We start from the raw sequence: 25,406 nt of genomic DNA, 5'->3' as shown, positions 1-25,406 counted from the left end.
GTAATCCCAGAAACTTGGAAGGCTGAGTCAGGAGAATTGCTTCAACCCAGGAGACATAGGTTAGATATCGCCATTGTGCTCCAGCCTGGGCAACAAGAGCGAAACTTCGTCTCAAACAAAAAAAATCACGGAACCAGGTAACTTCTATTAAATACTCAGAACTTGCTTTGCTGTTCAGATTTGGATCACCTATTGCAATACTCATGGTCTTGGGCTGAGAGATGTCTTCCGCAAGTAGCTGTTTATCAAAATAAAGGAAATGGGAAAGTGCTGGAATAGAAGAGATTTTAGGAGTCCTTGAAAGTAAATTAACTTTGTCTTCTAAAGGGTGACTTTTGAGGAGAGGAGGAACCCAGCTTTGTGTTTAGATCCTCTTTACCTCTAGAAAGAGGTATTCTTTGTTCTGTTTTTTGTCTTTGTTTTCGTTTTGAGACAAGGTCTCATTTTGTTATCCAGGTTGGAGTGCAGTGATTCAATCACAGCTCAGTGAAGCCTCCACATCCCAGGCTCGGGATCCTCCCACCTCAGCCTCCTGAGCAGCTGGGACTACAGGCATGCACTACCAGTCTTGGCTAATTTTTTGCAGAGATGGGGTGGGTTAGTCCATTTTCACGCATCTGATAGACATACCCGAGACTGGGCAGTTTACAGAAGAAAGAGATTTAATGGACTTACAGTTCCACGTGGCTGGAGAGGCCTCACAATCATGATTGAGGGCAAGGAGGAGCAAGGGATGTCTTACATGTGCACCTGCTGATGCTTTACTACCTGCTTTTCTGCTTGGATCACAGCATTCTGTTTGCTGAGCTGAATTGTAAATCAGCTCAGCAAACAGAATGCCATAAAAGCTGGAAACATGGGGGTAGTCTTCTTGACCATTCCTCAGCCTTCTGTTTTTCCCTACAAAGTGAGGGGGTTATAGACAAAGATGAACTTGTGACTGCTTAGAGAGAATTGCTTGCGGAGACTATGAGCGTCACCTGATAGGTGCGTGCTGAAACTGTTAGCTGTCTCCTGTGGCCACTTTGCTGAGAACCTGCAGACTGGTCTAGTTTATTTGGCTTTTCCTCAGCCCTAAAGGACTTTGGCTGGGAGATGAAAAGAGGTGCCTTAAAGATGATTAGCATGCCCATCTGTGGGCCTAGAATTATCTTAAGAAACTATTATGCTGTAAAAATAGATCTGAAAGCATAAGTACCAAGGTTGTGTTGTGTTTTGTTTTGAGACAGGATCTTACTCTGTTGTCCAGGCTGGAGTACGGTGGCACAGTCTCAGTGCAACCTCCGCTTCCTAGGTTCAAGCGCTTCTCGTGCCTCACCCTCCTGAGTAACTGGGATTATAGGCGTGTGCCACCACACCAAGATAATTATTGTATTTTTAGTAGAGACAGAGTTTCGCCATGTTGGCCAGCTGGTCTTAAACTCCTGACCTCAAGTGATCTGCCCACCTCGGCCTCCCAAAGTGCTAGGATTAGAGGCATGAGCCACTGAGCCCAGCTAGGACCAGCCTTTTAACAGAGAACAACAGTTACCATTGATTTTTTTTTTTTTTAGACAATCTCGCTCTGTCACTTAGGCTGGAGTGCAGTGGCACAATCTTGGTTTACTGTAACCTCCAACGCCCGGGTTCAACCAGTTCTGCCTCAGTCTCCCAAGTAACTGGGACTACAGGTGTGTGCCACCATGCCTGGCTAATTTTTTTGTTTATTAAATTTTTGTATCTTTCATAGAGACAGGACAAGGGTGTCACCATATTTGACTAGGCTGGTCTTGAACTCCTGACCTTGTGATCCACTCGCCTCAGCCTCCCAAAGTGCTGGGATTATAGGCGTGAGCCACTGCGCCTGGCCCACTGAATGATTTTTTTTTTTTTTGGTTGTTCTTTTTCATTTCTTTGGCTTTGGCATCCTGGTAGATTTTTTTAAATATGCTTTCTAATTCTGTAATTTAAAAGACTTTTTTTTTTTTTTAATGTCACACTGGTAACGTGCCACTGTTGTTATAAGGTTCAAGACTGGCACATCTCACACATGGATGTAAATACCCAATCATCACACTCATGAATTACCAAAGGATCCAAAAATATCATTTAAAACAATTATGTTTAAATTACTTAGCTTATAACAGCTTTATTGAGATATTAATCATATACTATAAAATTTATCCTGCCGGGCGTGGTGGCTCAAGCCTGTAATCCTAGCACTTTGAGAGGCCAAGGCGGGTGACAAGGTCAAGAGATCGAGACCATCCTGGTCAACATGGTGCAACCCCGTCTCTACTAAAAATACAAAAAATTAGCTGGACATGGTGGCGCGTGCCTGTAATCCCAGCTACTCAGGAGGCTGAGGCAGGAGAATTGCCTGAACCCAGGAAGCGGAGGTTGCAGTGAGCCGAGATCGAGCCATTGCACTCCAGCCTGGGTAACAAGAGTGAAACTCCGTCTCAAAAAAAAAAAAAAAAGTTTTCCTGTTAAATTATCCAATTAAAGGGTTTTTAGTGTATTCACAAAGTTGTAGGACCACTGCCATAGTCAGTTTTACATTTCAAGGTTCATCTGTGTTATAGAATATATCAGTACTGGGCCAGGCGTGGTGGCTCACGCCTGTAACCCAAGCACTTTGGGAGGCCGAGGCGGGTGGATCACGAGGTCAAGAGATCGAGACCATCCTGGTCAACGTGGTGAAACCCCGTCTCTACTAAAAATACAAAAAATTAGCTGGGCATGGTGGCGCGTGCCTGTAATCCCAGCTACTCAGGAGGCTGAGGCAGGAGAATTGCCTGAACCCAGGAGGCGGAGGTTGCAGTGAGCGGAGATCGTTCCATTGCACTCCAGCCTGGGTAACAAAAGCGAAACTCCGTCTCAAAAAAAAAAAAAAGAAAAGAATATATCAGTACTTACTTCATTCCCCCACATTTTGTTGTTGTTGTTGTTTTGTTTTGTTTTTTGAGACAGAATCTTGCTTTATTGCCCAGGCTGGAGTGCAGTGGCGTGATCTCAGCTCACTGCAACCTCCACCTCTGGGTTCAAATGATTATCCCACCTCAGCCTCCCAAGTAACTGAGATTACAGGCATGTGCCACCATGCCTTGCTAATTCTTTTGTATTTTTAGTAGAGACGGGGTTTCACCATGTTGACCAGGCTGGTCTCGAACTCCTGACCTGAAGTGATTCGCCCACCTCAACCTCACAAAGTGCTGGGATTATAGGTGTGAGCCACCATGCCTGGCCCTTCATTCCTTTTCATGGCTGAATAATATTCTGTTATAAGGATGGATCACATTTTTGTTCATCTGTTCATCAATTTGTGAAGATTTGGGTTCTTTCTACTGTTTAGCTTCTAGAAACCTTCATGTACCAGTTTGTGTGTGCACATGTTTTTAGTTCTCTTTGGTATGTAGCTAGGAGTGGAATTGCTGCTGGATAATGTGGTAATTATATTTAACTTTTTTTTTGAGACAGAGCCTCTCTCTGTCACCTAGGCTAGAGTGCAGTGTCATGATCTTGATCTCAGCTCACTGCCATCTCCACCTCCTGGGTTCAGGCAATTCTCCTGCCTCAGTTTCTCGAGTCTCTGGGATTACTTACAGACCCCACCACCTCATCTGGCTAATTTTTGTATTTTTAGTAGAGACGGGGTTTAACCATGTTGACCAGGCTGGTCTTGAAGTCCTGACCTCAGATGATCTGCCCACCTCAGCCTCTCAAAGTGTTGAGATTACAGGCATGAGCCACCCATTTAACTCTTTTTTTTTTAGACGGAGTTTCTCTCTGTTGCCCAGGCTGGAGTTCAATGGCCTGATATTGGCTCACTGCAACCTCTGCCTCCTGGGTTCAAACAGTTCTCTTGCCTCAGCCTCCTGAGTAGCTAGGGTTACAGGAGGGAGCCGCCACACCCGCCTGTTTAACTTTGTGAGGAGCTACTTAACTGTTCTCTGCAGTGGCTCCACCATTTTACATTCCCACCAGGAATGTATGAGGGTTCCAATTTCTTCACGTCCTTGCCAACCCTTGTTACTGTGCCATAATTTTGATTATAGCCATCCTAGTGAGTGTGAAGTGGTATTTATTCATTAGCACTAGTTATTTACAAAAGGAAAATCCTGTGTAGAGCAACCTGTTCCCTTAAGCACATACTTTGTTTCTCCCCAGCTGAAACAGAACCTCATGAGGGAAAGAGGAAAGTGGAATCTCTGTGGCCCATCTTCAGGATCCACCATCAGAAAACCCGCTATATCTTTGACCTCTTTTACAAGCGGAAAGCCATCAGCAGAGGTAATTAGTCAAGCCTTTCAAATTTGAGTCCCTTTGGAGTTACTGAAGAAACCACAGTCCTTATTCTCACAACCTGTGCAAGTCATGATTTTTCTTACTACTAAAAATTTGGGGGAGTCAATGTTGGCTGGATTTTTTTGGTTTTGGTTTTTTTTTTTTTTGAGACAGAGTCTCACTGTCGCCCAGGCTGAAGAGCAGAGGCACAATCTCGGCTCACTGCAACCTCCGCCTCCCGGGTTCAAGCGATTTTCCTGTCTCATCCTCCCAAGTAGCTGGGATTGCAGGTACATGCCACCACACCCAGCTAATTTTTTTTTTTTTTTTTTCGAGAAGGAGTCTCTCTCTGTCACCAGGCTGAAGTGCAGTGGCACGATCTCGGCTTACTGCAACCTCTGCCTCCCGGGTTCAAGCAATTCTCCTCCCTCAGCCTCCTGAGTAGCTGGGATTACAGGCATGCGCCACCATGTCCAGCTAATTTTTGTATTTTTAGTATAAATGGGGTTTCACCATGTTGGCCAGGATGGTCTCGATCTCTTGACCTCGTGATCCACCCGCCTTGGCCTCCCAAAGTGTTGGGATTACAGATGTGAGCCACTCGCCTGGCCTTGTATTTTTAGTAGAGACAGCCTTTTGCCATGTTGGCCAGGCTGGCCTGGAACTCCTGACTTCAGGTGATCCACCCACCACAACCTCTCAAAGTGCTGGGATTACAGGAGTGAGCCACCACACCCGGTGAATGCTCTTTTTGATCCTGGGGTGGGAAGGTTTGTTAGACCGTGGCCTGAAACCCTTTCCCCATTTTTGACAGAACTCTACGAATATTGTATCAAAGAAGGCTATGCAGACAAAAACCTGATCGCAAAATGGAAAAAGCAAGGATATGAGAACTTGTGCTGCCTGCGGTGCATTCAGACACGGGACACCAACTTTGGGACGAACTGCATCTGCCGCGTACCCAAAAGCAAGCTGGAAGTGGTAATGTCTGATGCTCACACTTGATGTTATTTTCAGCTCAAAATTCTGCCCTAGTCAACTCCAAGGGATCTTACGTTATTTGGTTGGACTGGAATGTCATTTTGTTCCTGAATGTTCTGCTGGCTCTCCCTCCCAGGAGTGGGTCCCTCTGTTGAGGACTCTGAGAGGCAGTGTGTGGCTGTGACTGTTTGTTAGGTCTGGGGCCAATCTCAACTCCACTTTTGGGCAAATTACTGAACTCCTTTCCTCACTTCGGATAATGGTGGCAAGAAGCCCTACTCCTGAGGTGGTGGCAGGGTAACATCAGGGAGGGGTGGCCACTCGGTGGGAGTTCCTGTCCCTTTGCCTCAGTCCTCACAGTGATCTTTTTTTTTTCTTGAGACGGAGTTTCACTCTTGTTACCCAGGCTGGAGTGGAATGGCGCGATCTCAGCTCACCACAGCCTCCGCCTCCTGGGTTCAGGCAATTCTCCTGCCTCAGCCTCCTGAGTAGCTGGGATTACAGGCATGCACCACCATGCCCTGCTAATTTTTTGTATTTTTAGTAGAGACAGGGTTTCACCATGTTGACCAGGATGGTCACGATCTCTTGACCTCGTGATCCACCCGCCTCAGCCTCCCAAAGTGCTGGGATTACAGGCTTGAGCCACCGCGCCTGGCAGTGATACTTTCATGTTACCATCACTGTCTTTTTTAACCCGAGATGGAATCTCGCTCTATCACCCAGGCTGGAACGCAGTGGTGTGATCTCGACTCACTACAACCTCCGCCTCCCGTGTTCAAGCAATTCTCCTGCCTCAGCCTCCCTGGTAGCTGGGATTACAGCTGTGCGTCACCACACCTAGCTAATTTTTGTATTTTTAGTAGAGACGGGGTTTTACCATGTTGGTTGGACTGGTCTCCAACTCCTGACCTCATGATCTGCCCACCTCAGCCTCCCAAAGTGCTGGGATTACAGACATCAGCTACTGGGGGGCTCTGGGCAGCAGGGTGTGACTCAAGTACAAAGCCTCCTGCCCTTTCCCTCACCAGTGTGTCCCAGCCCAGAGGCCGCCCTGAAGTCCCCAAGCAGTAGCAGAGCCACCTCTGCTCATGCAGGGTCTGTCACACTCACTTAGCAGAATAACGAGACTCATTCACACCGATTGCTTTTTCTTGACTGGCAAATGTGTACTGGATTTGCATAATGTATTACAAATACATATACAGATGTAACCTCAGTGTCAACAGTAGCTGTTTCCACCTTCATGAGGGAGCCAAATTTCCCGTCCAGAGCTGTCAGGAAGGGTTTCTGAGGTGTGTCCCTATACAGCCTGTTGGCAGGTCCTCCATGGGAAGGTTGGTGCGAGTACACAGGGGCAAGCGTGGCACCCAGGCATCGATTGTCTCACTGTCCTCCTCTGTTGCAGGGCCGCATCATCGAGTGCACACACTGCGGCTGCCGTGGCTGCTCTGGCTGAGGCTGGCGCTCTCTACCCTGGACTCTGGACTTCTCAGGTTCCTGCCTGTGGCGCCACCCACTTCCTGGGAGCAGTGCCCCAGGCCCGAGTTGGAGCACGGTCTCTACAGGGAAGACTTTGCTGCTCATCAGCTGTGATTTGTAAAAATAAAACCTTTAAACCTCTCGGGTCCCGCGTCTGTTCTTTCAGAGCATTGGCCTGGGGGCAGCACCAGGCCCCAGGGACCAGATGCCCCAGCTCAGTGCTGGCCCCTTTTGGTGTGTGAGGTGACACCTGAAGGCGGCTGGAACTGCCATGGATCTGCCGGCCGGGAGTGCAGGCACCTTGGGCCCAGCGTGTGTTCTTGCATCAACACCTGTGACACACTACAGCTGTTCTTCAGGGCCTGGCTCATCCCCTAGGCGGGAGGTGACACCGTCTCACTTGTCTTGGGGCTCTCACAGAGCACTGAGGGCCGAGCACATTGTTCCAGTCGTGCCCCCATCACCTGCCCCCAAGGCCTCTGTCCACATCAGCCTCCCTGCCGGTGTCCTGGTCCTCCCGGGGCTTGGTCCGAAACTTCTGCCAAGGGTGCGGGGTTTCCTCTGCGGGCATCACTTTCAGCCACTGCTTGTAATAGGCTCGGAAGCCATCAATCTTCTCCAGGTAGGTGTTCTTCCCTTTGTACTGGAATTAGAAAAGTGAGGCTAGAATCACTGTCTGTTACCTACAGCTAATTCCAAACTTCAGCAGCTGGCTCAGGCCTGAAGGAAGCTGGTTGCTGCCATTTTCCCTTCCAGGTGGCTGCCGGGAACAGAGCAGAAAAGCTGTGAACATGCACTATGGAAGTAGCTTACTGCAGAGAAACAGGTCCCAGCTGGTACTCCAGGGCAGGCCCAGACTCCCATCTGCCTGACAGCATTCTCCCAAATATACACCACTGTGCTCCTCCATCGGTGCTTGCCACTCCAGGCCCCCAGGTCCCACCAGCTCTGCCTCTACAGCCTGCTGGGCCCCACCCCCTGTCACCTCAACACTGCCGAGATGGGCTCCACAGAGGTGGGAAAAAATAAATGATGCACCAGGCAGAAACTGGGCTGGAATATACCAAAACAGCCAACAACGACTATCTGTCTGACATACAGCTACTACCACACAATGATAAAAGGTGTGACTCAAAAGACTGGACAATTCTAAACCTGCAGGGGCCGAATACAGCCTGAAAGCACAGAAAGCAAAACTGAACAGAATCACAAATATAAACAAGTCCACCATCATCAGGGAATATGAGTACAGATGCTCCTGAGAGCAGGGTTCTGCTCCTATAAACCCATCATAAATAAAAAATCAACCTACTGGCTGGGCATGGTGGCTCATGCCTGTAATCCCAGTGCTTTGGGAAGCCAAAGCAGGTGGATGACATGAGATCAAACCATCTTGGGCAATACAGTGAATCCCTATCTAAAAAATCAGCTGGGCCAGGCGCAGTGGCTCACACCTGTAATCCCAGCACTTTGGGAGGCAGAGGCAGGCAGATCACCTAATGTCGAGAGTTCAAGACCAGCCTGATTAACATGGAGAAACTACCATCTCTGCTAAAATTACAAAAAATTAGCCAGACGTGGTAGTGCATTCCTGTAATCCAAACTACTCGGGAGGCTGAGGCAGGAGAATCACTTGAACCCAGGAGGCAGACGTTGCAATGAGCCGAGATGGCACCATTGCACTCCAGCCTAGGCAACAAGAGCAAAACTCCATCTCAAAAAAAAAAAAAAAAAAAAAAAGATTAGCTGGATATGGTGATGCATGCCTTTAGTCAAGTCCTCAGGTGGCTCAGGTGGGAGGATTACTTAAGCCTGGGAAGTCAAGGCTACAGTGAGCCATCATGGTGCCAATGCACTCTGCCCTGGTCAATAAAGTGATCCCTGACTTTAAAAAAAAAAACAAGGGACAGCCGGGTACGGTGGCTCACACCTGTAATCCCAGCATTTTGGGAGGCCGAGGTAGGTGGATCACAAGATCAAGACCAGCCTGGCCAACATGGTGAAACCCCATCTCTACTGCAAATATAAAAATCAGTCAGGCATCGTGGCAGGCACCTATAATCCCAGCTACTTGGGAGGCTGAGGCTGAAGAATTGCTTAAAGCCAGAAGGCAAATGTTGCAGTGAGCCAAGATCACGCCACTGCACTCCAGCCTGGGGGACAGAGTTCAACTCCATCTCAAAAAAAGAAAAAAAAAAAGAAAAATGCATCTATTGCTGGCAACACAGCAGAGGGTCCATTTTTTTCTGAAACGGAGTCTTGCTGTGTCGCCAGCCTGGAGTGCAGTGACACAATCTCAGCTCACCGCAATCTCCGCCTCCCGAATTCAAGCGATTGTCCTGAGTAGCTGAGACTACAGGCATGCACTACCACATCTGGCTAATTTTTGTATTTTTAGATTTTTAGTAGAGATGGGTTTCACCATTTTGGCCAGGATGGTCTTGATCTCTTGACCTTGTGATCGCCCACCTCGGCAGGCTTTATAATTATGCAAAAGTGATATGCATTCTGTAGAAACTGTAACCCCGCTGTTGGTCGATCCTTACAGGATTACATCCTGATAAAACCATTGCAAAGTTGAAAAATCCTAAGTCAAACCATCTTTAAGTCAGGGACGTCTGTCTGTGACTTAAATACCATATGCTTTAGGCCCATGATAGTCTTGTGACTGCTGAGTTGAACCTAAGGCGACCCCTTGTGAGCCCTACACCAAAGTGAAGAGACAATCCTCTAAGATACACACAACATGTAATCAACAAAAACCAGTACCCAGAACATAAAAAACCCTGGAATCAGTGAGAAAAAACTTGCAACCAACAGTTAAAAGCAAAGATACACAGTTCAAAGACGCCCAGCTATGCCTTCAGCCGCCAGGCACAATCTCCACTGCTGCCCCACCCATTTGTAGGAAGCCCTCAAAATGGCATTCAGGTATGATATTTGCATGGTGTTCCTGACCCCACACCCTCTGACTGTGTGTGTCCCTGCACATTTACTTGTCACCACCCCATCTGGGTTGTGCTCCAAGCCACAGTGACTCTGGATGCTCCAGAGGTGCTCAGCACAGAGTATGACTTGATGGACCCAAAAGCCAAACCCCCAGAGCCTGATACCCTCAGAATAGCAGGGAGAGGCTGTGGCTGTGACAAAGCCGATTCCAACACTCTGTCCTGTTCCTGCTGATACAGGAGACAGGCAGATAGTAAGGGCAACAGAGTCCTTGGCGAAATTTTCCTTTTAATAAAAAGCAACCCCCAAACCACTTCTTTTCTAACAGAGCAGCCTGAAAAATTAAGCTGCAGACATAGATAAGCAAGCTGGAAGTTTGCATGGGGGAATGCTGGCAGCTGTGCCAACAGAAAAGGACTACCTGGAGTCAGGTATATTCAACATGGAGGCCCCATCTTCCCTTTTGTCTTCACATGTAAAGAACCAGGCAACATGGCACTGGCCAGGTAGAGAACCTAGCTGCATGATAAAAGATTAGGGTGGGAGGGCCAGCTGTTACACATGCTATGTAAGTGGCACACTTGGCCCAACCAATATTTTTCGTCCTTTGTGTATCAGACACCACCTACTCAAGCTCATCTATAAAACCTGCATTCACTGCAGAAGGGGCAACCTATTTCTCCTGCACCCTTCTCTGCAAGCAGAGAGCTCTTCTCTTTCTTTCACCTATTAAACTTCCAATCTTAACCTCTGTTTTTTTGAGACTGAGTCTCCATCTATCGCCCAGGCTAGAGTAGAGCGGCTCAATCTCAGCTCACTGCAACTTCTGCCTCCTGGGTTCAAGCGATTCTTGTGCCTCAGTAGCTGGGATTACAGGCACCCACCACCACGTCCAGCTAATTTTCCTATTTTTAGTAGAAATGGGGTTTTGTCTCGTTGGCCAGGCTGGCCTCGAACTCCTGACCTCAGGAGTTTAGGAGAAATGGGGTTTTGTCTCGTTGGTCTGCCTTGGCCTCTCAAAGTGCTGGGACTACAGGTATGAGACAACGTGCCTGGCCTTAACCTCACTATGTGTCCACATCCTTGATTTCCTTGGCGTGAGGCAATGAATCTTGGATATTTACCCCAGACGATGATGCCACTTCACTGCCTGCCCAGTCCCTGAACAAGCAACAACCTATACAGAGCCCCCAGCAACGTGCAGGTGCTAGGGATCCAGGCAGGCATGGCAGACAGCCTCTGCCTCCAGAAGCCTGTGAAACAGGGAAGGCCAGGGCCACCTGTGAGCACATGCTCCAAGACTGTGGGACACGGCATAAAGGAACAGAGCAGGAAGCGGTGGGGAGGGAAGACTTTCACCCCAGGTGGGACAGGCGGCCAACTGGGCATCTCTGAGAGCCACTTAAGCCAAGACCTACAGGAGAAGTAGCCAGTCCATGAAAGTGGGTGGCACCTGAGGCAGTAGGACCACCAATGGCCTGAGGCAGGCAAGAGGCTGGTGGCCTCTGGGAAGTGACGAAAAGCCAGTGGGACAGACAGAGGCAGCAAAGGCAAGGTTGGCCTGAGACATGAGATGAGCCATGCAGACGGGGACTCACAGGCTGTGTTCTATGGACTTAGGGACTTCTAAGGGAAGCTGCTGGACAGTTTTCAAGCATGGGAACACAATCCCAAGGGCCAGAACTGGGGTGGGTGGTGGTGTGGGGTGGCAATGGTGAAGGAGCTGATGTGCTTCTGAGCTTGGGACACACACCCGGTCAAAGGTGGGAGGGTACTGGGCTGCAAACTCCAGCTGGCGGATGACCACTTCATTCACCGGGACACTGTTCTGCCTCATGTCCTTCAAGATGTTGATGAGATAGGTGTAGTCCAGTTTCTGGACGGCCGCATTGATGAGGGCGCTGTAGATGTGGGTGTTGGGAGTCACCTGGCACTTCTAGAACACATGGACATCACAGCATCAGCAAGATGATGGCAGCCATTGGGATCCAGCAGCTCCCACCCTCTATCAATCAGGCTAGCTCCCAGGACCAGCGGCCAGGGCCAGCAAGGCAAACCTGGCAGCAACGATGGGCTGAAGGTCCCTTTCCAGCAGGAAAGCCAAGCCCGGCCCCTCCCCTCTGCCCTGAAGAAGCTGTGGGAAAGGATGCCCGTGCTGCTCTCAGGCACCAACTGACTCCGGCAGAAAATGACGCGGGGGACACCACCTCCTCATTCCCGGTGTGAGGTTCCTGGTGACACACAGTCACTGGAAGATGGTGGTCAGCCTAGAAAAGCAGCGAGCCTTGGCTGGGTAAGCCCGGTAGGGTCTGGGAAAACCGCAAGAGGATGATGGACCCCAACAACCCAGGAAGCAGCTTCTGCTACGGTCAGATGAAATGTATGCAGCACTTCCAGTAGGGACTGGGTGGGAAGCACAGGAGATCTCGAGAGCTTTGAAAACTGCCCTCGGCCCCCTAGGAATTCTTCCCCCTAGGAATCCCTGCCATCCCTCCAGAGTGTAGGGCCGAGGCCTGTCCCCACCCCCTCAGTGTCACCCCACGGCCGCCTTCTCTTCCAGATGGGAATGCCCGTGGCTCGCTACGCCCAGCCCTGAAGCACTCACCGAGATCTGCTTCCCCCAAAATGGGACTAAAGACTATTCTACACTGGAAACTCCTCGACCCACTCTCCTTGCCCCAACTCACAGCTCGTCATGTCCAGGTAGGGGTCCTGGGGGACTCTGGGAACCCCTACTCCCCCTGATTTTCCTCCTGAGCCACAGAGTGCTCCTCAGCACCATGGCCATCCTGCCCAGGCCCCGGTCCACTCACCTTCATGTCTGTGAGGAGCTGCAGACCGTCCCTTGGCCTGTGACACCCGATAGCCAGGTTGCAGAATGTCTGCAGGTTGGGGACGAGGCCCCTCTTTGCCAGGACCGGTAACAGTGCCTTAGCCCCATCCAGGTCTCCCAGCTTGCTTTTCTTTCTCACCAGCGTATTGAAGAACGTCAGGTCGGCCTCCACCTGGTGCACATCTGGGAGGGCCAGCACCAAGGACTCCATGGGACTCCCAGGCTCCACGACCTCGGCCAGTAGCGTGAGGGTCCTGATGTCGGGCTGCTGCCCATGCTCTGCCATCTTGCTCAGGAAGCCCTCCAAGCCCCCCATCAAGGCTAGCCGGTCAGCTGGGCTGGTCACTGTCCCAAAAGAGACCACAGTGGTAGGGACAGCCCCAGGGGTCAGGAGGTTGACTTCCAGCTCCACAGGAGGTGGTTTCAGGGCCACTGGGGTGAGGGCCTCTGTGTGGCTGGGATCTGCCTCAGTTTCCACCTCTGCCTGGGCCTTGCTGGGCACTCTGGCTTCCTGAGGCTCTGGAGGCCGAAGTGCCTGAGAAGGTTCCAGAAACAGCTGCCTCTCCAGGGCCTCCACATGCAGCATGGTTGACATGCGGTTGCCTGCCTTCACCTGGGATGTCCTCCTTGGCCGCTGCCTGCCCACCAGGGGCTGAAGCAGGGTCACCTCCTCCCACTTTAGAAGCAGCTCTGAGGCCACCTGGGGGTCCCCCAGGCCACAGTCCCGAGCTGCCACCAACAGCAGGTTGTAGATGTCCCGATTTGGCTGTAGCCCCAAACTCAGCATCAGCCGCCACACCTGCCAGGGGAGAGACAAACGTCAGCTCAGTGCTCCCATGCTGCAGCCAGGCACAGGGCTCACGCCTGGAATCCCAGGGCCTTGAGAGTTTCAGGTGGGAGGATCCCTTGAGGTCAGGACTTCCAGACAAGACCCTGCAACATAGCAAGACCCTGCATCAAAACAAACAGGCCTCAATTCTAAATCTTCCGGGGAAAAATTAAAAAAGAAAAAAAGAAAGAAAGAAAGAAAAGAAAAAACAGGCCAGGCGTGGTGGTTCACACCTGTAATCCCACCACTTTGGGAAGCTAAGGTGAGCTGATTGCTTGAGGTCAGGAATCCAAGACCAGCCCACCCAACATGGTGAAACCCCATCTCTACTAAAAATATAAAAATTATTGGGTGTGGTAGTGCATGCACATAGTCCCAGCTACTCAGGAGGCTAAAGTGAGACATTTAACATGGAGGTTGAGGTTGCAGTGAGCCGAGATCACACCATAGCACTACAGCTTGGGAGACAGAGTAAGACTCTGACAAAACAATTTAAAAAAATTTTTTTAAATAAAAATAAATAAAAAGCTTTCTAACTGGGAGCTGTAGTTCACATCTATAATCCCAGCACTTTGGGAGGCCCACGCAGTCGGATCACATGAGGCCAGGGACTCAAGACGAGCCTGCCTGGTCAACATGGTAAAATCCCATCTCTACTAAAAATACAAAATTAGCTGGGCATTGTGGCACACACCTGTAGTCCCAGTTACTTGGGAGGCTGAGGCAGGACAATCCTCTGAACCTCTGAGGTAGAGGTTGCAGTAAGCCAAGATCGTACCACTGCACTCCAGCCTGGGCGACAGTGAGACTCTGTCTCAAAATGAATGAATGAATGAGTGACTCCTGGGTCGCACCTGCAGAAGTGCTGGCGGGGCTGTGGGAGGACTGAACAAGTCCCCAGGTGAATGTGTGGCAGTCTTTCAGGGATGGTGAGTTTAGAGGGTCTGAGTCGACTGCAAAGCAGAGTGCTAGAGATGGGGGCTGCCCTCATTCCACCTCCAAAAGCCTCCTCTCCCTGCCATCTGTAGACGGAGGCTGCTGTGGCTGCTGGGTTTTCCCAAAAGAGCACAGATATAAAAATACCCAGCACAGGGCCATCAAGGGTGCTCACAGGATCACCATTTTACACCCCTGGCGCAGGGGAAGCAGGGCAGGAAGGTGGGGTGGGAAGGACATACCTGGAGGGCGTACCGGAAGCCCGTCTTCTTGTCTTGGATGCAGCCCATAAGCAGAAAACTGAAGGTCTCCTCTGTGACCACGTGCCCTTTGTGGATGATTTCCTGGGGGAGGGAACAAAGAGGTCCCACTGAGAACCTACAGCAGGCTGGGCACCATGGCTCATGTCTGTAATCCTAGCACTTCGGGAGGCCAAAGCAGGCGTTTGAGACCAGCCTGAGCAACATAGCAAAACCCTATCTCTACACTCAGATCAAGGACACCTCCTCCAGGAAGTCTTTCCTCAAGTGCACAAAGCAGGACACAGCACACAGTGGCATACACACCCTCCAGTCAGCCTGAGGCCCCTAAGGGCAGGGTTTCATCGGATCCATCTGTGAACCCCAGTGCCCAACACGGGCTGTCTCACCCTCCCTGAGCCTTCCTGCATGAGGAGAGAGAGACACCACAGCCCCGCCCCTGCAACATGGGACCAGCCCCACAACAGGGAGCAGGAAGGCAGGGCAAGTCTCACTTTAAACACATCGAGGCACATCCTAAGGTCTGCACACTTGGCAGCCATCTTCAGCAGCGCATGGTACGTTTTCAAGTTGAGCTGGAAGTTTCTGGCTTGGAGCTGCTGCCGGAGCTTCAGGGCGCTCTGCAGAGCTGAGTCCTTCCAGGGAGACTCAGCACAGACGTTGAACAGGGCTGTGTAGGTGGCATCTGAGGGCTCCAGGCCCCGCTTTTTCATCTGTGGAGATGGAAGAAGCTCTCAGTGGTGGCCCGAGATCAGCTGTATACACAGGTGAGCAGCCACCCCAGAGGGGGCTGAGGCTGGAGAGGACCCCATTACAGAATCTACCAGACCAGGCTCTAAGGCAGAGCCATGGTTCACATCAAAGCCCAGCTCCGGAGATGGACCAAACAGAAGCCATCCTGCCCTGGGCACCTGTCAGCCCACTCCAGGCCTCAGGTGCTGGCAGCAGGGTCTTCCTGATGTCCCCACCTTCAGGCCACCCTGTCAAGGGGAAAGGGCCTATAGTGCTAACTACCTGAGGGGTCCTGGGCACCACTTCCTCATGAAAATGGGGATGACACCATCACCTTGAAAATGGGGACACCTGTGGCAAGTGGAGGGTGTGCTGCCGTGCTCTAGGGGTGGCCCTGAACCAGTGGCGCGATGCACATTGTCAGGACCACCTGATCTGCTGAGTCACACACCCGGAGGTAGATGACACTCAGCTTATCGAGCCTCCAGGGGACTGAGGCAAGTGCTCAAGGTTGACAATCCCTAGTGAAGCCCAGCACTCTCTACTACCCAGAGAAGGGCCATCTGGCAGAGGGTAGGCAACAGGAAGCTCAGTGGCAGAAAGAACCCTGCTAGAGCCAGGGTATTTGGGGCTCAAATCCCAGCCCCAGTGCTTTCAAGTGGGGAGGCCTTGGACGTGTCCCTTCCTCACTCTGTGCCTCAGTTTCCTTATCTGAAAAGCAAAGATGGCAGTCCCTACACTGAGGATGACGTAGGCTCTGCGTGTATCGCTGCACTCCACAGAGGCGCAGTGATGACTAGCTACCTGCCTGGCACCAGCCCTGAAGTTAGCAGAGCAGACACAGCCCGTCCTTACTGAGCTTACACTCGATAAGGGAGACACACTGCAGGTGAGTCACTAAAAACAGTAACAAGACTGGGTGCAGTGGCTCGTGCCCACGACCCCAGGACTTTGGGAGGCCGAGATGGGCAAATCACCTGAGGTCAGGAGTTCAAGAACAGCCTGTCCAACATGTCTTCTACAAAAAAATTAGTTGGGGGTGGTGGTGGGTGCCTTCAATCCCAGCTACTTGGGAGGCTGAGGCAGGAGAATCGCTTGAACCTGGGAGCTGGAGGTTGCAGTTAACCAAGATCATTCCACTGTACTCCAGCCTGGGGGACACAGCCAAGACTCCTGTCTCAAAAAATAAATAAATAAAATAAAAAACATAACTTTTGGCTGGGCGTGGTGGCTCACTCCTGTAATCCCAGCACTTGGGGAGGCCAAGGCAAGTGGATCACCTGAGGTCAGGAGTTTGAGACCAGCCTGGCCACCATGGTGAAACCCTGTCTCTACTAAAAATACAAAAATTAGCCAGGCATGGTGGTGTGCACCTGTATTACCAGCTACTCAGGAGGCCGAGGCAGGAGAATCACTTGAACCTGGGAGGCGGAGGTTGCAGAGAGCAGAGATCATGCCACTGCACTCTAGCCCGGCCACAGAGTGAGACTCTCTCTCAAAAAAAAAATAATAATAATAATAATAACTTTGTCTCAAAAACACAGAGTGAGACTCTGTCTCAAAAAATAAATAAATAAAAGAGTCTCATTCTGTCTCCCAGGCTGGAATGCAATGACTCGATCTCGGATCACTGCAACCTGCACTTCCCAGGTTGAAGTGATTCTCCTGCCTCAGCCTCCTCACAAGTAGTTGGGATTGCAAGAGCACACCACCATGCCCAGCTAATTCTTGCATTTTTAGTAGAAACGGGTTTCACCATGTGGGTCAGGATGGTCTTGATCTTTTGACCTCGTGATCCGCCTGCCTCGGCCTCTCAAAGTGCTGGGATTACAGGCATAAGCCACTGCACCAGGCCAAAAATAATTTTTTAAAAAGGATGTAATAGTAATTTATCATCTGTCACTGCAATTTCTTCCCCTTGCTTTCAACTAGAGACCATGAGAGTATGTCTCAACGAGAAGCCTGGGGTTCCCAGGAGCCCTCAGTTTCTGGCTGCAGAAGAGATGCCTCTCCTGCAGAGTCTACAGGACTAACTAAATAAAGGAAATAGCAGCCAGGCGCGGTGGCTCACGCCTGTAATCCCAGCACTTTGGGAGGCCGAGGCGGGTGGATCACGAGGTCAAGAGATCGAGACCATCCTGGTCAACATGGTGAAACCCCGTCTCTACTAAAAATAAAAAATAAAAAATTAGCTGGGCACGGTGGCGCGTACCTGTAATCCCAGCTACCCAGGAGGCTGAGGCAGGAGAATTGCCTGAACCCAGGAGGTGGAGGTTGCAGTGAGCCAAGATCGTGCCACTGCACTCCAGCCTGGGTAACAAGAGCGAAACGCCGTCTCACAAAAAAATAAATAAATAAATAAATAAATAAATAAATAAATAAAGGAAATAGCTTCCTGGTTCTGAGAATAACAAATGTAACAACCCTAAGAAGTGAGTGGATGTAAAGTAAAGCCACTTCCAGGAGGAGTGAGAGCCCTTTGCAAAGTGCCAGCTCTAGAAGAAGGGTACACGTGTGTACACGCTGTGGGAGAGAAGGACTGGATGTAACTGCAAAAAAAAAAAAAAAAAAAGGGCTAGGTGCAGTGGCTCATGCCTATAGTCCCATAGTCCCAGCACTTTGGGAGGCCAAGATGGGTGAATCACTTGAGGTCAGGAGTTTAGACCAGCCTGGCCAACATGGTAATATGCTATCTCTACTAAAAATACAAAAAAAATGAGCCAGGCATGGTGGCTTGCCCCTGTATTCCCAGCTACTCAGGAGGCTGAGGCATGAGAATCTCTTGAGCCCAGAAGGCGGTGATTTCAGTGAGCCAAGATTGTACCACTGTACTCCAGCCTGGGCGAAAAAGTGAGAGTCTGTCTCAAAAAAAGGAAAAAAAAAAAAAAGGTACGGTGGCTGTGGCCTGTAATCCCAGTACTTTGGGAGGCTGAGTCAGGTGGCCAGGGGTTAGAAGCCAGCCTAGACAACACAGCACAATCCTACCTCTATAAAAATTTTTAAAATTAGCCCGATAAGGTGCTACACACCTGTAGTTACAACTACTGGCAAGGCTGAGGCAGGAAGAACTCTTGAGCCCAGTAGTAGGAGGCTGCAGTGAGCTACGATCACACTCTAGCCTAGGCAACAGAGTGAAACTCCGTCTCTTTTTTTTTTTTTTGAGAGAAAGTCTTGCTCTGTGGCCCAGGCTGGCATGCAGTGCCAAGGTTGGCTCACCACAATCTCTGCCTCTTAGGTTCAAGTGATTCTCCTACCTCAGCCTCCTGAGTAGCGGGGACTACAGGTGTGTGCCATCACACATGGTTAATTTTTGTATATTTTCTTTCTTTTTTGCCTTAGACAGAGTCTTGCTCTGTCTCCGAGGCTGGAGTACAATGGCGCAATCTCAGCTCACTGCAACCTCTGCCTCCCGGGTTCAAGCAACTCTCCTGTATCAGCCTCCCGAATAGCTGGGATTACAGGTGCCTGCCACTGCATCCAGCTAATTTTTGTACTTTTTAGTAGAGATGGGGTTTCGCCATGTTGGCCAGACTGGTCTTGAACTCCTGACCTCAGGTGATCCACTCACCTCGGCCTCCCAAAGTGCTGGGACTACAGGCGTGAACCACCACACCCTGCCTAATTTTTGTATTTTTAGTAGATAGAGATGGGGTTTTACCATGTTGGCCAGGCTGGGTCTCAAACTCCTAACCCCAAGTGATCCGCCCATCTCAGCCTCCCAAAGTGCTAGGATTACAACCTTGAGCCATCTCTCTCTTTCTTTTTTTTGAGACGGAGTCTCGCTCTTTCCCTCAGGCTGGAGTGCAGTGGTGTGATCTCGGCTCACTGCAATCTCCGCCTCCCGGATTCAATCACTTGAACCTGCCTCAGCCTCCTGAGTAGCTGTAATTACAGGCACACACCCCCACATCTAGCTAATTTTTGTATTTTTAGTAGAGATGGGGTTTCAACATGTTGGTCAGCTGGTCTCCAATTCCTGACCTCCTGTGTTCAGCCTGCCTTGGCCTCCCAAAGTGCTGGGATCACTGTGCCCGGCTGAGACCTCATGTCTTAAGAAAAAAGCAAGGGAACATGGGGACCACTGCAGATGACATGGTGGTCATTTTAAGATGACTCAGGCCTGTAAAGTCACCTGCCCAGCATAAATCACTAGCAAGCGCCACACCAGGGATCTGCCCCCGCTGCCCACAACCACAGGCACCTCGTTGTAGAGCTTGAAGGCCTTCTTCAGGTAGCCGGTCCGCCCACAGCCCCCGATCAGCACTGTGTAGTTGCTCTCCATTGGCTGCAATCGCTCCTCCTTCAGCATCTGCCTCTCAAACAGGTCCAGGGCTTCGACCAGCTGCAGGGGAAGAGGCAACAGCACAGCGACTCAGGACTGTCCCAGAGACCCTCGGCAGAGAGAGGGGAGGTTGAGGCTGAGGGACCCTCCTGAGACAGTGCAGGATGGTGACCCTGGGTGACTGCAAACTCCCTAGGCTGTCTGCCTTATCCTGACCCTCACATCATTCCCCTGGTAAAGCTTCATTTCATTCCCTTTTTCCTTAGTTATTTTCATCTGTTGATTCAGACAATAATTACTGAGTGCCTCAATGAGCCAGGCAAGGTCTATCCACTGCAGATACAGCTGGGAACGAGTGGGAGCTCCTTCTTGGAGCTCATGTTCTGGAGTGGAAAGACAGACATAAGGCTGGGCATGGTGGCTCACACCTGTAATCCCAGCACTTTGGGAGGCCAAGGTGGGCCGATGACAAGATCAGGAGTTCAAGACCAGCCTGGCCAACATGGTGAAACACCGTCTCTATTAAAAATACAAAAGTTAGCCAGGCATGTTGGCACATGCCTATAATCCCTGCTACTTGGGAGGCTAAGGCAGGAGAACTGCTTAAACCTGGGAGGCAGAGGCTACACTGAGCCGAGATTGAGCCACTGCACTCCAGCCTGGGTGACAGAGCAAGACTCCATCTCAAATAAACAAAAAAAAAGACAGACATGAAATAGGATAATTAAGAAAGATATACAGTATGTCAAGTGGTGACAAACAAAACTAAAGCAGGAGCCAGGCAAAGTGGCTCATGCCTGTAACCCCAGCACTATGGGAGGCCAAGGTGGGCAGATCACCTGATTTCAGGAGTTCGAGACTATCCTGGCCAACATGGTGAAACCCCGTCTCTACTAAAAATACAAAAATCAGTCAGGCGTGGTGGCACATGTCTGTAATCCCAGCTACTCAGGAGGTTGAGGCAGGAGGACTGCTTGAATTCCCCAGGAGGCAGAGACTGCAGTGAGCCAAGACTGCACCACAGCACTCCAGCCTGGGCGACACAGTGAGACCCCCGTCTTAAAAAAAAAAAAAAAACTAAAGTAGGGAGTGCCAGAAGAATATGGAGTCCCAGAAGGATGTGGAGGATTCACCTTTCTTTTCTTTCTTTTTTTCTGAGACTGTCTTTTCTGTTACTCAGGCTGGAGTGCAGTGGTAAGATAAGCTCAGTGCAACCTCACCTCGACAATAAAAATACACTAACATAAAACAAAATTGCAGCCAAGGATGGAGAAGGGTAGGGATACTTACAGCCATGAGGCTGGCAGTTCAGCAGGGTAGGTGAAGGCAAAGAGTGGAGGTCCACAGACCGGGCCCTGTGCAGCCCAATACTTAGAGGCTGAGAAGATTGGGTGACCCCTTGCAAAACACTGAGCCACCCGGGGAAAGAAGCTAGGAGCCTCAGAACCCAAAGCGCCCCTCACCTTCCCTTCCTTGATCAGGCGTTTGCACTGCAAAAAGTACCAGTATGGGGTGTTTCTCCGGCCTCGCCATAGTTTGGGCTCTGGTTCCCTTTGCTCATCTTCCTCATTGCTCTGTTCCCTGAGCCGCAGGTTATGGAACTGGGCTGTCGATTTGCGGAATAGTTTCCGAGAGGAGTATTTGTCAGAAAGGGTCCCAAAACTCTCCTCCTCCTCTTCGTCTTCCTCCTGAGTGGCCTTGGCGTTGGAGTGGTTTGGGTCAGAGCCCAGACTGCCTGTGTTCTCCTGGCCAAGGGGCAGCTGAGAGGAGGAGCTGCTGAAGGCTGCCCACACTGGCCGCATCAGCCCCTCCCTGCCTCCTGCCCATCTGGCTCTACAGAGGTCCAGGTGCTGCAGGATAAACAGTCCCATGGGGCGAGCCCTGGAGAACAGTCCAGTGAGTCTCATGAGGTCCATTTCTGGCTTTCCTGTTGCTCCAGGGCCTGGTATATATCAGAAAAATTGAGAGTCAACTCAGTTCCGAATCACAAAAAGCAAAAAGAGAGAAGTGGTTAGAAGTATGGGCCCAGGCTGGGAACGGTGGCTCACGCCTGTAATCCCAGCACTTTGGGAAGCCAAGGCCAGCGTATCACTTGAGGTTGGGAGTTTGAGACCAGCCTGGACAATATGGTGAAACCCCATCTCTACTACAAATACAAAAATTAGCCAGGCATGGTGGTGGGCGCCAGTAATCCCAGCCACTAGGGAGGCTGAGGCAGGTGAGTCACTTGAACCTGCGAAGATGAAGCTGCAATGAGCTGTGACTGCCCCACCACACTTGAGCCTGAGGAAGAGAGTGAGATTCCATGTCAGAAAAAAACAATAACAGGTTGGGTGCGGTGGCTCATACCTGTACTCCCAGCACTTTGGGAGGCCAAGACCAGTGTTAGCACTTGAGGTCAAGAGTTTGAGACCAGCCTGGCCAACATGGTGAAACACCGTCTCTACTAAAAATATAAAGAAATTAGCTGGGTGTGGTACTGTGCATATGTAAACCCAGCTATTCAGGAGACTGAGGTAGGAGAATCACTTGAACCCAGGAAATAGAGCTTGCAGTGAGCTGATACAGCACCATTGTACTCCAGCCTGAGTGACATATTGAGACTGTCTCAGAAAAAAAAAAATTAATAATAACAAAATAAGAAGTGTGGGCCCAGAGGTTAGAAAGCCTAGGTTCAGTTCAGGCATAGCTCACTGCAGCCTCTCCCTCCTGGGCTCAAGTGATCCTCCCATTACAGCCTGCCGAGTACCTGGGACTACAGATGCGTGCCACCATGCCTGGCTAATTTTATTTTTTGGCAGAGACAGGGTCTCACTATGTGCCCAGGCTGGTCTTGAACTCCTGGACTCAAGCAATCCTCCCACCTTGACCTCCCAAAGCTCTGGAATTATAGGAATAAGCCACCATGCGCAGCCTCAAATATTTTAAAGTGTGGTTATATTAGAAGGTTGCCATTGGAAAGGTCTCTGAAGTGATGGCAGATTGAGCAGATTAAAAATTAGGCTCAGCAGGCCAGGATCGGTGGCTCACACCTATAATCCCAGCACTTTGGGAGGCCAAGGTGGGTGGATCATTTAAGGTCAGGAGTTCAAGACCAGCTTGACATGGTGAACCCCATCTCTATTAAAAATACAAAAATTAGCTGGGCGTGGCAGCTTGCACCTGTAATCCTAGCTACTCTGGAGGCTAAGGCAGGAGAATCACTTGAATGTGGGAGACAGAGGTTACAGAGCCACAGGTTGCAGTGAGCTGAGATTGGGCCACTGTATTCCAACCTGGGTGACAGAGTGAGACTCTGTGTGGGAAAAAAAAAAACAAAAAACTAGACCCAGCTGGGAGCTGTGGGTCACATCTGTAATCCCAGCACTTTGGGAGGCCGAGGTGGGCAAATCACCTGAAGTCAGGAGTTCAAGACCAGCCTGACCAACATAGAGAAACCCTGTCTCCACTAAAAATATAAAATTAACTGGGTGTGGTGTCACGGGCCTGTAATCCCAGCTACTTTCAAGGCTGAGGCAGGAGATTCGCTTGAACCTGGGAGGCGGAGGTTGTGGAGTAAGATCACCATTGCATTCCAGCTTGGGCAACAAGAGGGAAACTCTGTCTTAAAAAAAAAAAACAAAAAATCTAGGCCCAGTAAGGGGAGAGACTTGCTGGGGTCCTACAGCAGCGCAGTGAATGATACTGGCCAGCTTGGGCAGGGCTGGCTTTGAACTCAGGTCCATGTAACCTACGGAAAGACTCTCCTGACCAGCATTTTCGTGAAACTAGTGCAGGGGGGCCCTTTATCATTCTGTTTCTGGCAAGCCCTGCCACTCCTTCTTACAAGGATGGTGTTTATATAATTTTATTTTTTTTTGGAATGAGGTCTTCACGTTGCCCAGGCTGGAATGAAATGGCACAATCATAGCTCATTGCAACTTCCAACTCCTGGGCTCAAATGATCCTCCCACCTCAGCCTCCCAATTGACTGGAACTACTGGCACACACTACAATGCCTGGCTAATTTTTTGTAGAGATGGAGTTTCCTTATGTTGCCAGACTGGTCTAGTACTCCTGGCCTCAAGCAATCCTCCAGCCTGGGCCTCTCAACATGCTGTGATTGCAGGCATAAGCCTCCATGCCCTGCCTTACGTGCTTTAAGGGCAATACACAGAATTACAAAACAGCAATGATATCCAGTAGATATCCAAATGCTTTAAAAACAAATTTCTGCTATACTAGTATAGATGCTTCTTTTCAATGCATTAAATAACAAAACCCCATCATAATTTCATAATGAATATGACAGCTTAAGATAACAGCTGGTAGATGCTGAACAAACTGGTTTTTTTGTCTCACTTTGATGCTCTTGCCTCAGCCTCCTGAGTAGCTGGGATTATAGGGGTGCACCACCACGCCCGGCTAATTTTTATATTTTAAGTAGAAACAGGGTTTCACCATGTTGGCCAGGCTGGTCTCAAAACTCACTCAAGTGATCCGCCCGCCTGGGCCTCCCAAAGTGCTGTGGTTACTGGTAGGTGTGACCCACCACGCCCAGCCTCACACAAACTCTTCTCTGGAACTATCCTTTACACTTCCTCTCACTTGAAATTAGGACATAGTTTCAGGCACTGCTAAGGCTGCTCCAGCAATAGGAAAAATAAATGCTAAATTTCACAGAGAGAAAATAATGTCGTTTTGTTCCTACACAAGTTCATTACCCAACCCTGGTTAAAAAATCCCTGAATTAGGCCATACAATGGCTCATGCCTATAATCCCAGTACTTTGGGAGGCCCAGGCAGGAGGATTGCTTGGGGCTCGGGGCCAGGGATTCGAGACCAGCCTGGGCAGCATAGCAAGACCCCCAACCCCTCCCACAAAAATTAAAAATAAAATTCACCTAGAAGGGAATATGGGGGCCCACTTTTTTGGTACATGTTCCACCTCCCTTTCCTCTTGTACATAAACCCCAGACTTTCCCTTCCTCAACAAAGGCTTGAAGCACAAAAAAATTAAAATGAAAATAAAAATAAAATTCAAATAATTAGCCAGACGGGCTCAGTCGCTCAAGCCTTAATCTCAACCCTTTGGGAGGCCAAAGTGGGTGGATCACCTGAAGTCGAGAGTTTGAGACCAGCCTGACCAACACGGAGAAACTCCGTCTTTACTAAAACGACAAAATTAGTCAGGCGTGGTGGCAGGTGCCTGTAATCCCAGCTAATCGGGAGGCTGAGGCAGGAGAATCGCTTGAAACTCGGGAGGCGGATGTAGCGGTGAGCCGAAATTGCATCATTTCACACCAGCCTGGTCAACAAGAGCGAAACTCCGTCTCAAAAAAAAAAAAAAAAAAAAAAAAATTAGCCAAGCGTGGTCGTGCAGCGTCTGTAATCCCAGCTACTCCGGAGGCTGAGATGGGAGGATCGCTCTAGCCTGAGACGTTGAAGCTGCAGTGAGCTATAATCGCAACACTGTACTCCAGCCGGGGCCACAGCGAGAAAAGAAAAAATCCTCAATTAGAGACACGATGAGGCCGTCCTTCCTCGGAGACCCGCTCTTCCTCAGACGCCCACCTGGACCCTCAGGCCAACGCCGAACCCTCTCCACACGGACCTTTGCAGCCTCAGTTTCCCTCCTCTGACGCTCCCGGCTCCAATCCTGGCTCGGACACTTCCTGCCCCTCTGGTGTGTCTGCCCAGGTCCCGGGGCTCCTGCGAGGATCACACAGGAACTCACGTGAAGTGTCCGGAGCAGTGCTCTCCGCCGGTGCGCCCGCGTCGCGCCCTGCCAGATCCCCGCAGCGCACCCAAGTCTCCCTCGGGTCACCTGCTCCCCGGGTGCGCAGGCGCAGTCCGCGTCGCCGACTCAGGCGTGTG

At 50.3% G+C, this 25,406-nt stretch overlaps 2 protein-coding genes and 1 non-coding gene across 8 annotated transcripts in view; 1 reads left to right on the top strand and 2 right to left on the bottom strand.

Moving 5' to 3' along the window:
- BUD31 (BUD31 spliceosome associated protein) overlaps positions 1 to 6,870 on the top strand; it is a 10,897-nt gene extending 4,027 nt beyond the window's left edge. For all 3 annotated transcript variants that reach the window (XM_008983156.5, XM_008983180.5, XM_008983167.4), the window contains exons 4-6: positions 4,150 to 4,272; positions 5,081 to 5,247; positions 6,656 to 6,870. In XM_008983156.5, coding sequence (XP_008981404.1) covers positions 4,150 to 4,272; positions 5,081 to 5,247; positions 6,656 to 6,706 — 341 coding nt within the window. In that variant the 3' untranslated portion in view covers positions 6,707 to 6,870. The remainder of the gene's footprint in view (positions 1 to 4,149; positions 4,273 to 5,080; positions 5,248 to 6,655) is intronic.
- LOC118151981 (small nucleolar RNA U13) lies at positions 1,972 to 2,075 on the bottom strand. Its single transcript, XR_004740368.1, has one exon. It is a non-coding gene; the product is annotated as a small nucleolar RNA U13 (small nucleolar RNA).
- PTCD1 (pentatricopeptide repeat domain 1) lies at positions 6,396 to 25,365 on the bottom strand. Of its 4 annotated transcripts, none has more exons than XM_008983190.5 (8): positions 25,144 to 25,365; positions 21,014 to 21,492; positions 19,470 to 19,610; positions 15,031 to 15,249; positions 14,519 to 14,620; positions 12,492 to 13,310; positions 11,432 to 11,614; positions 6,396 to 7,372 (listed from the first exon to the last, which is right to left on the bottom strand). In XM_008983190.5, exons 2-8 carry the CDS (start codon positions 21,464 to 21,466, stop codon positions 7,190 to 7,192), a joined length of 2,100 nt encoding a protein of 699 aa, XP_008981438.4. In that variant the 5' UTR covers positions 21,467 to 21,492; positions 25,144 to 25,365; the 3' UTR covers positions 6,396 to 7,189. The 4 variants fall into 4 exon arrangements, with proteins under 4 accessions (XP_008981438.4, XP_008981444.4, XP_078212701.1 ...); XM_008983196.5 differs by having other exon boundaries at positions 25,267 to 25,365; XM_078356575.1 differs by lacking the exon at positions 11,432 to 11,614.
- Between the last annotated feature and the right edge of the window lie 41 nt (positions 25,366 to 25,406).

The sequence above is a fragment of the Callithrix jacchus genome, chromosome 2 (assembly GCF_049354715.1).
Source record: "Callithrix jacchus isolate 240 chromosome 2, calJac240_pri, whole genome shotgun sequence".
In the NCBI taxonomy this organism is placed as follows: domain Eukaryota; kingdom Metazoa; phylum Chordata; class Mammalia; order Primates; family Cebidae; genus Callithrix; species Callithrix jacchus.
The sequence above is the reverse complement of the archived record's forward strand: the minus strand, read 5'-3'. Positions and strand labels throughout refer to the sequence as shown.

What these genes read in the sequence shown, in the direction of transcription:
- PTCD1 (XM_008983190.5), bottom strand. Translation starts at nt 21,466, where the DNA reads ATGGACCTCATGAGACTCACTGGACTGTTCTCCAGGGCTCGCCCCATG. An exon ending in GCTTCCGGTACGCCCTCCAG is followed by an intron (nt 13,311 to 14,518) that starts GTATGTCCTTCC and finishes CTCCCCTGGCAG; the next exon opens with GTGTGGCGGCTGATGCTGAG. An exon ending in ACCCTCCCACCTTTGACCGG is followed by an intron (nt 7,373 to 11,431) that starts GTGTGTGTCCCA and finishes TTCTAATTCCAG; the next exon opens with TACAAAGGGAAGAACACCTA.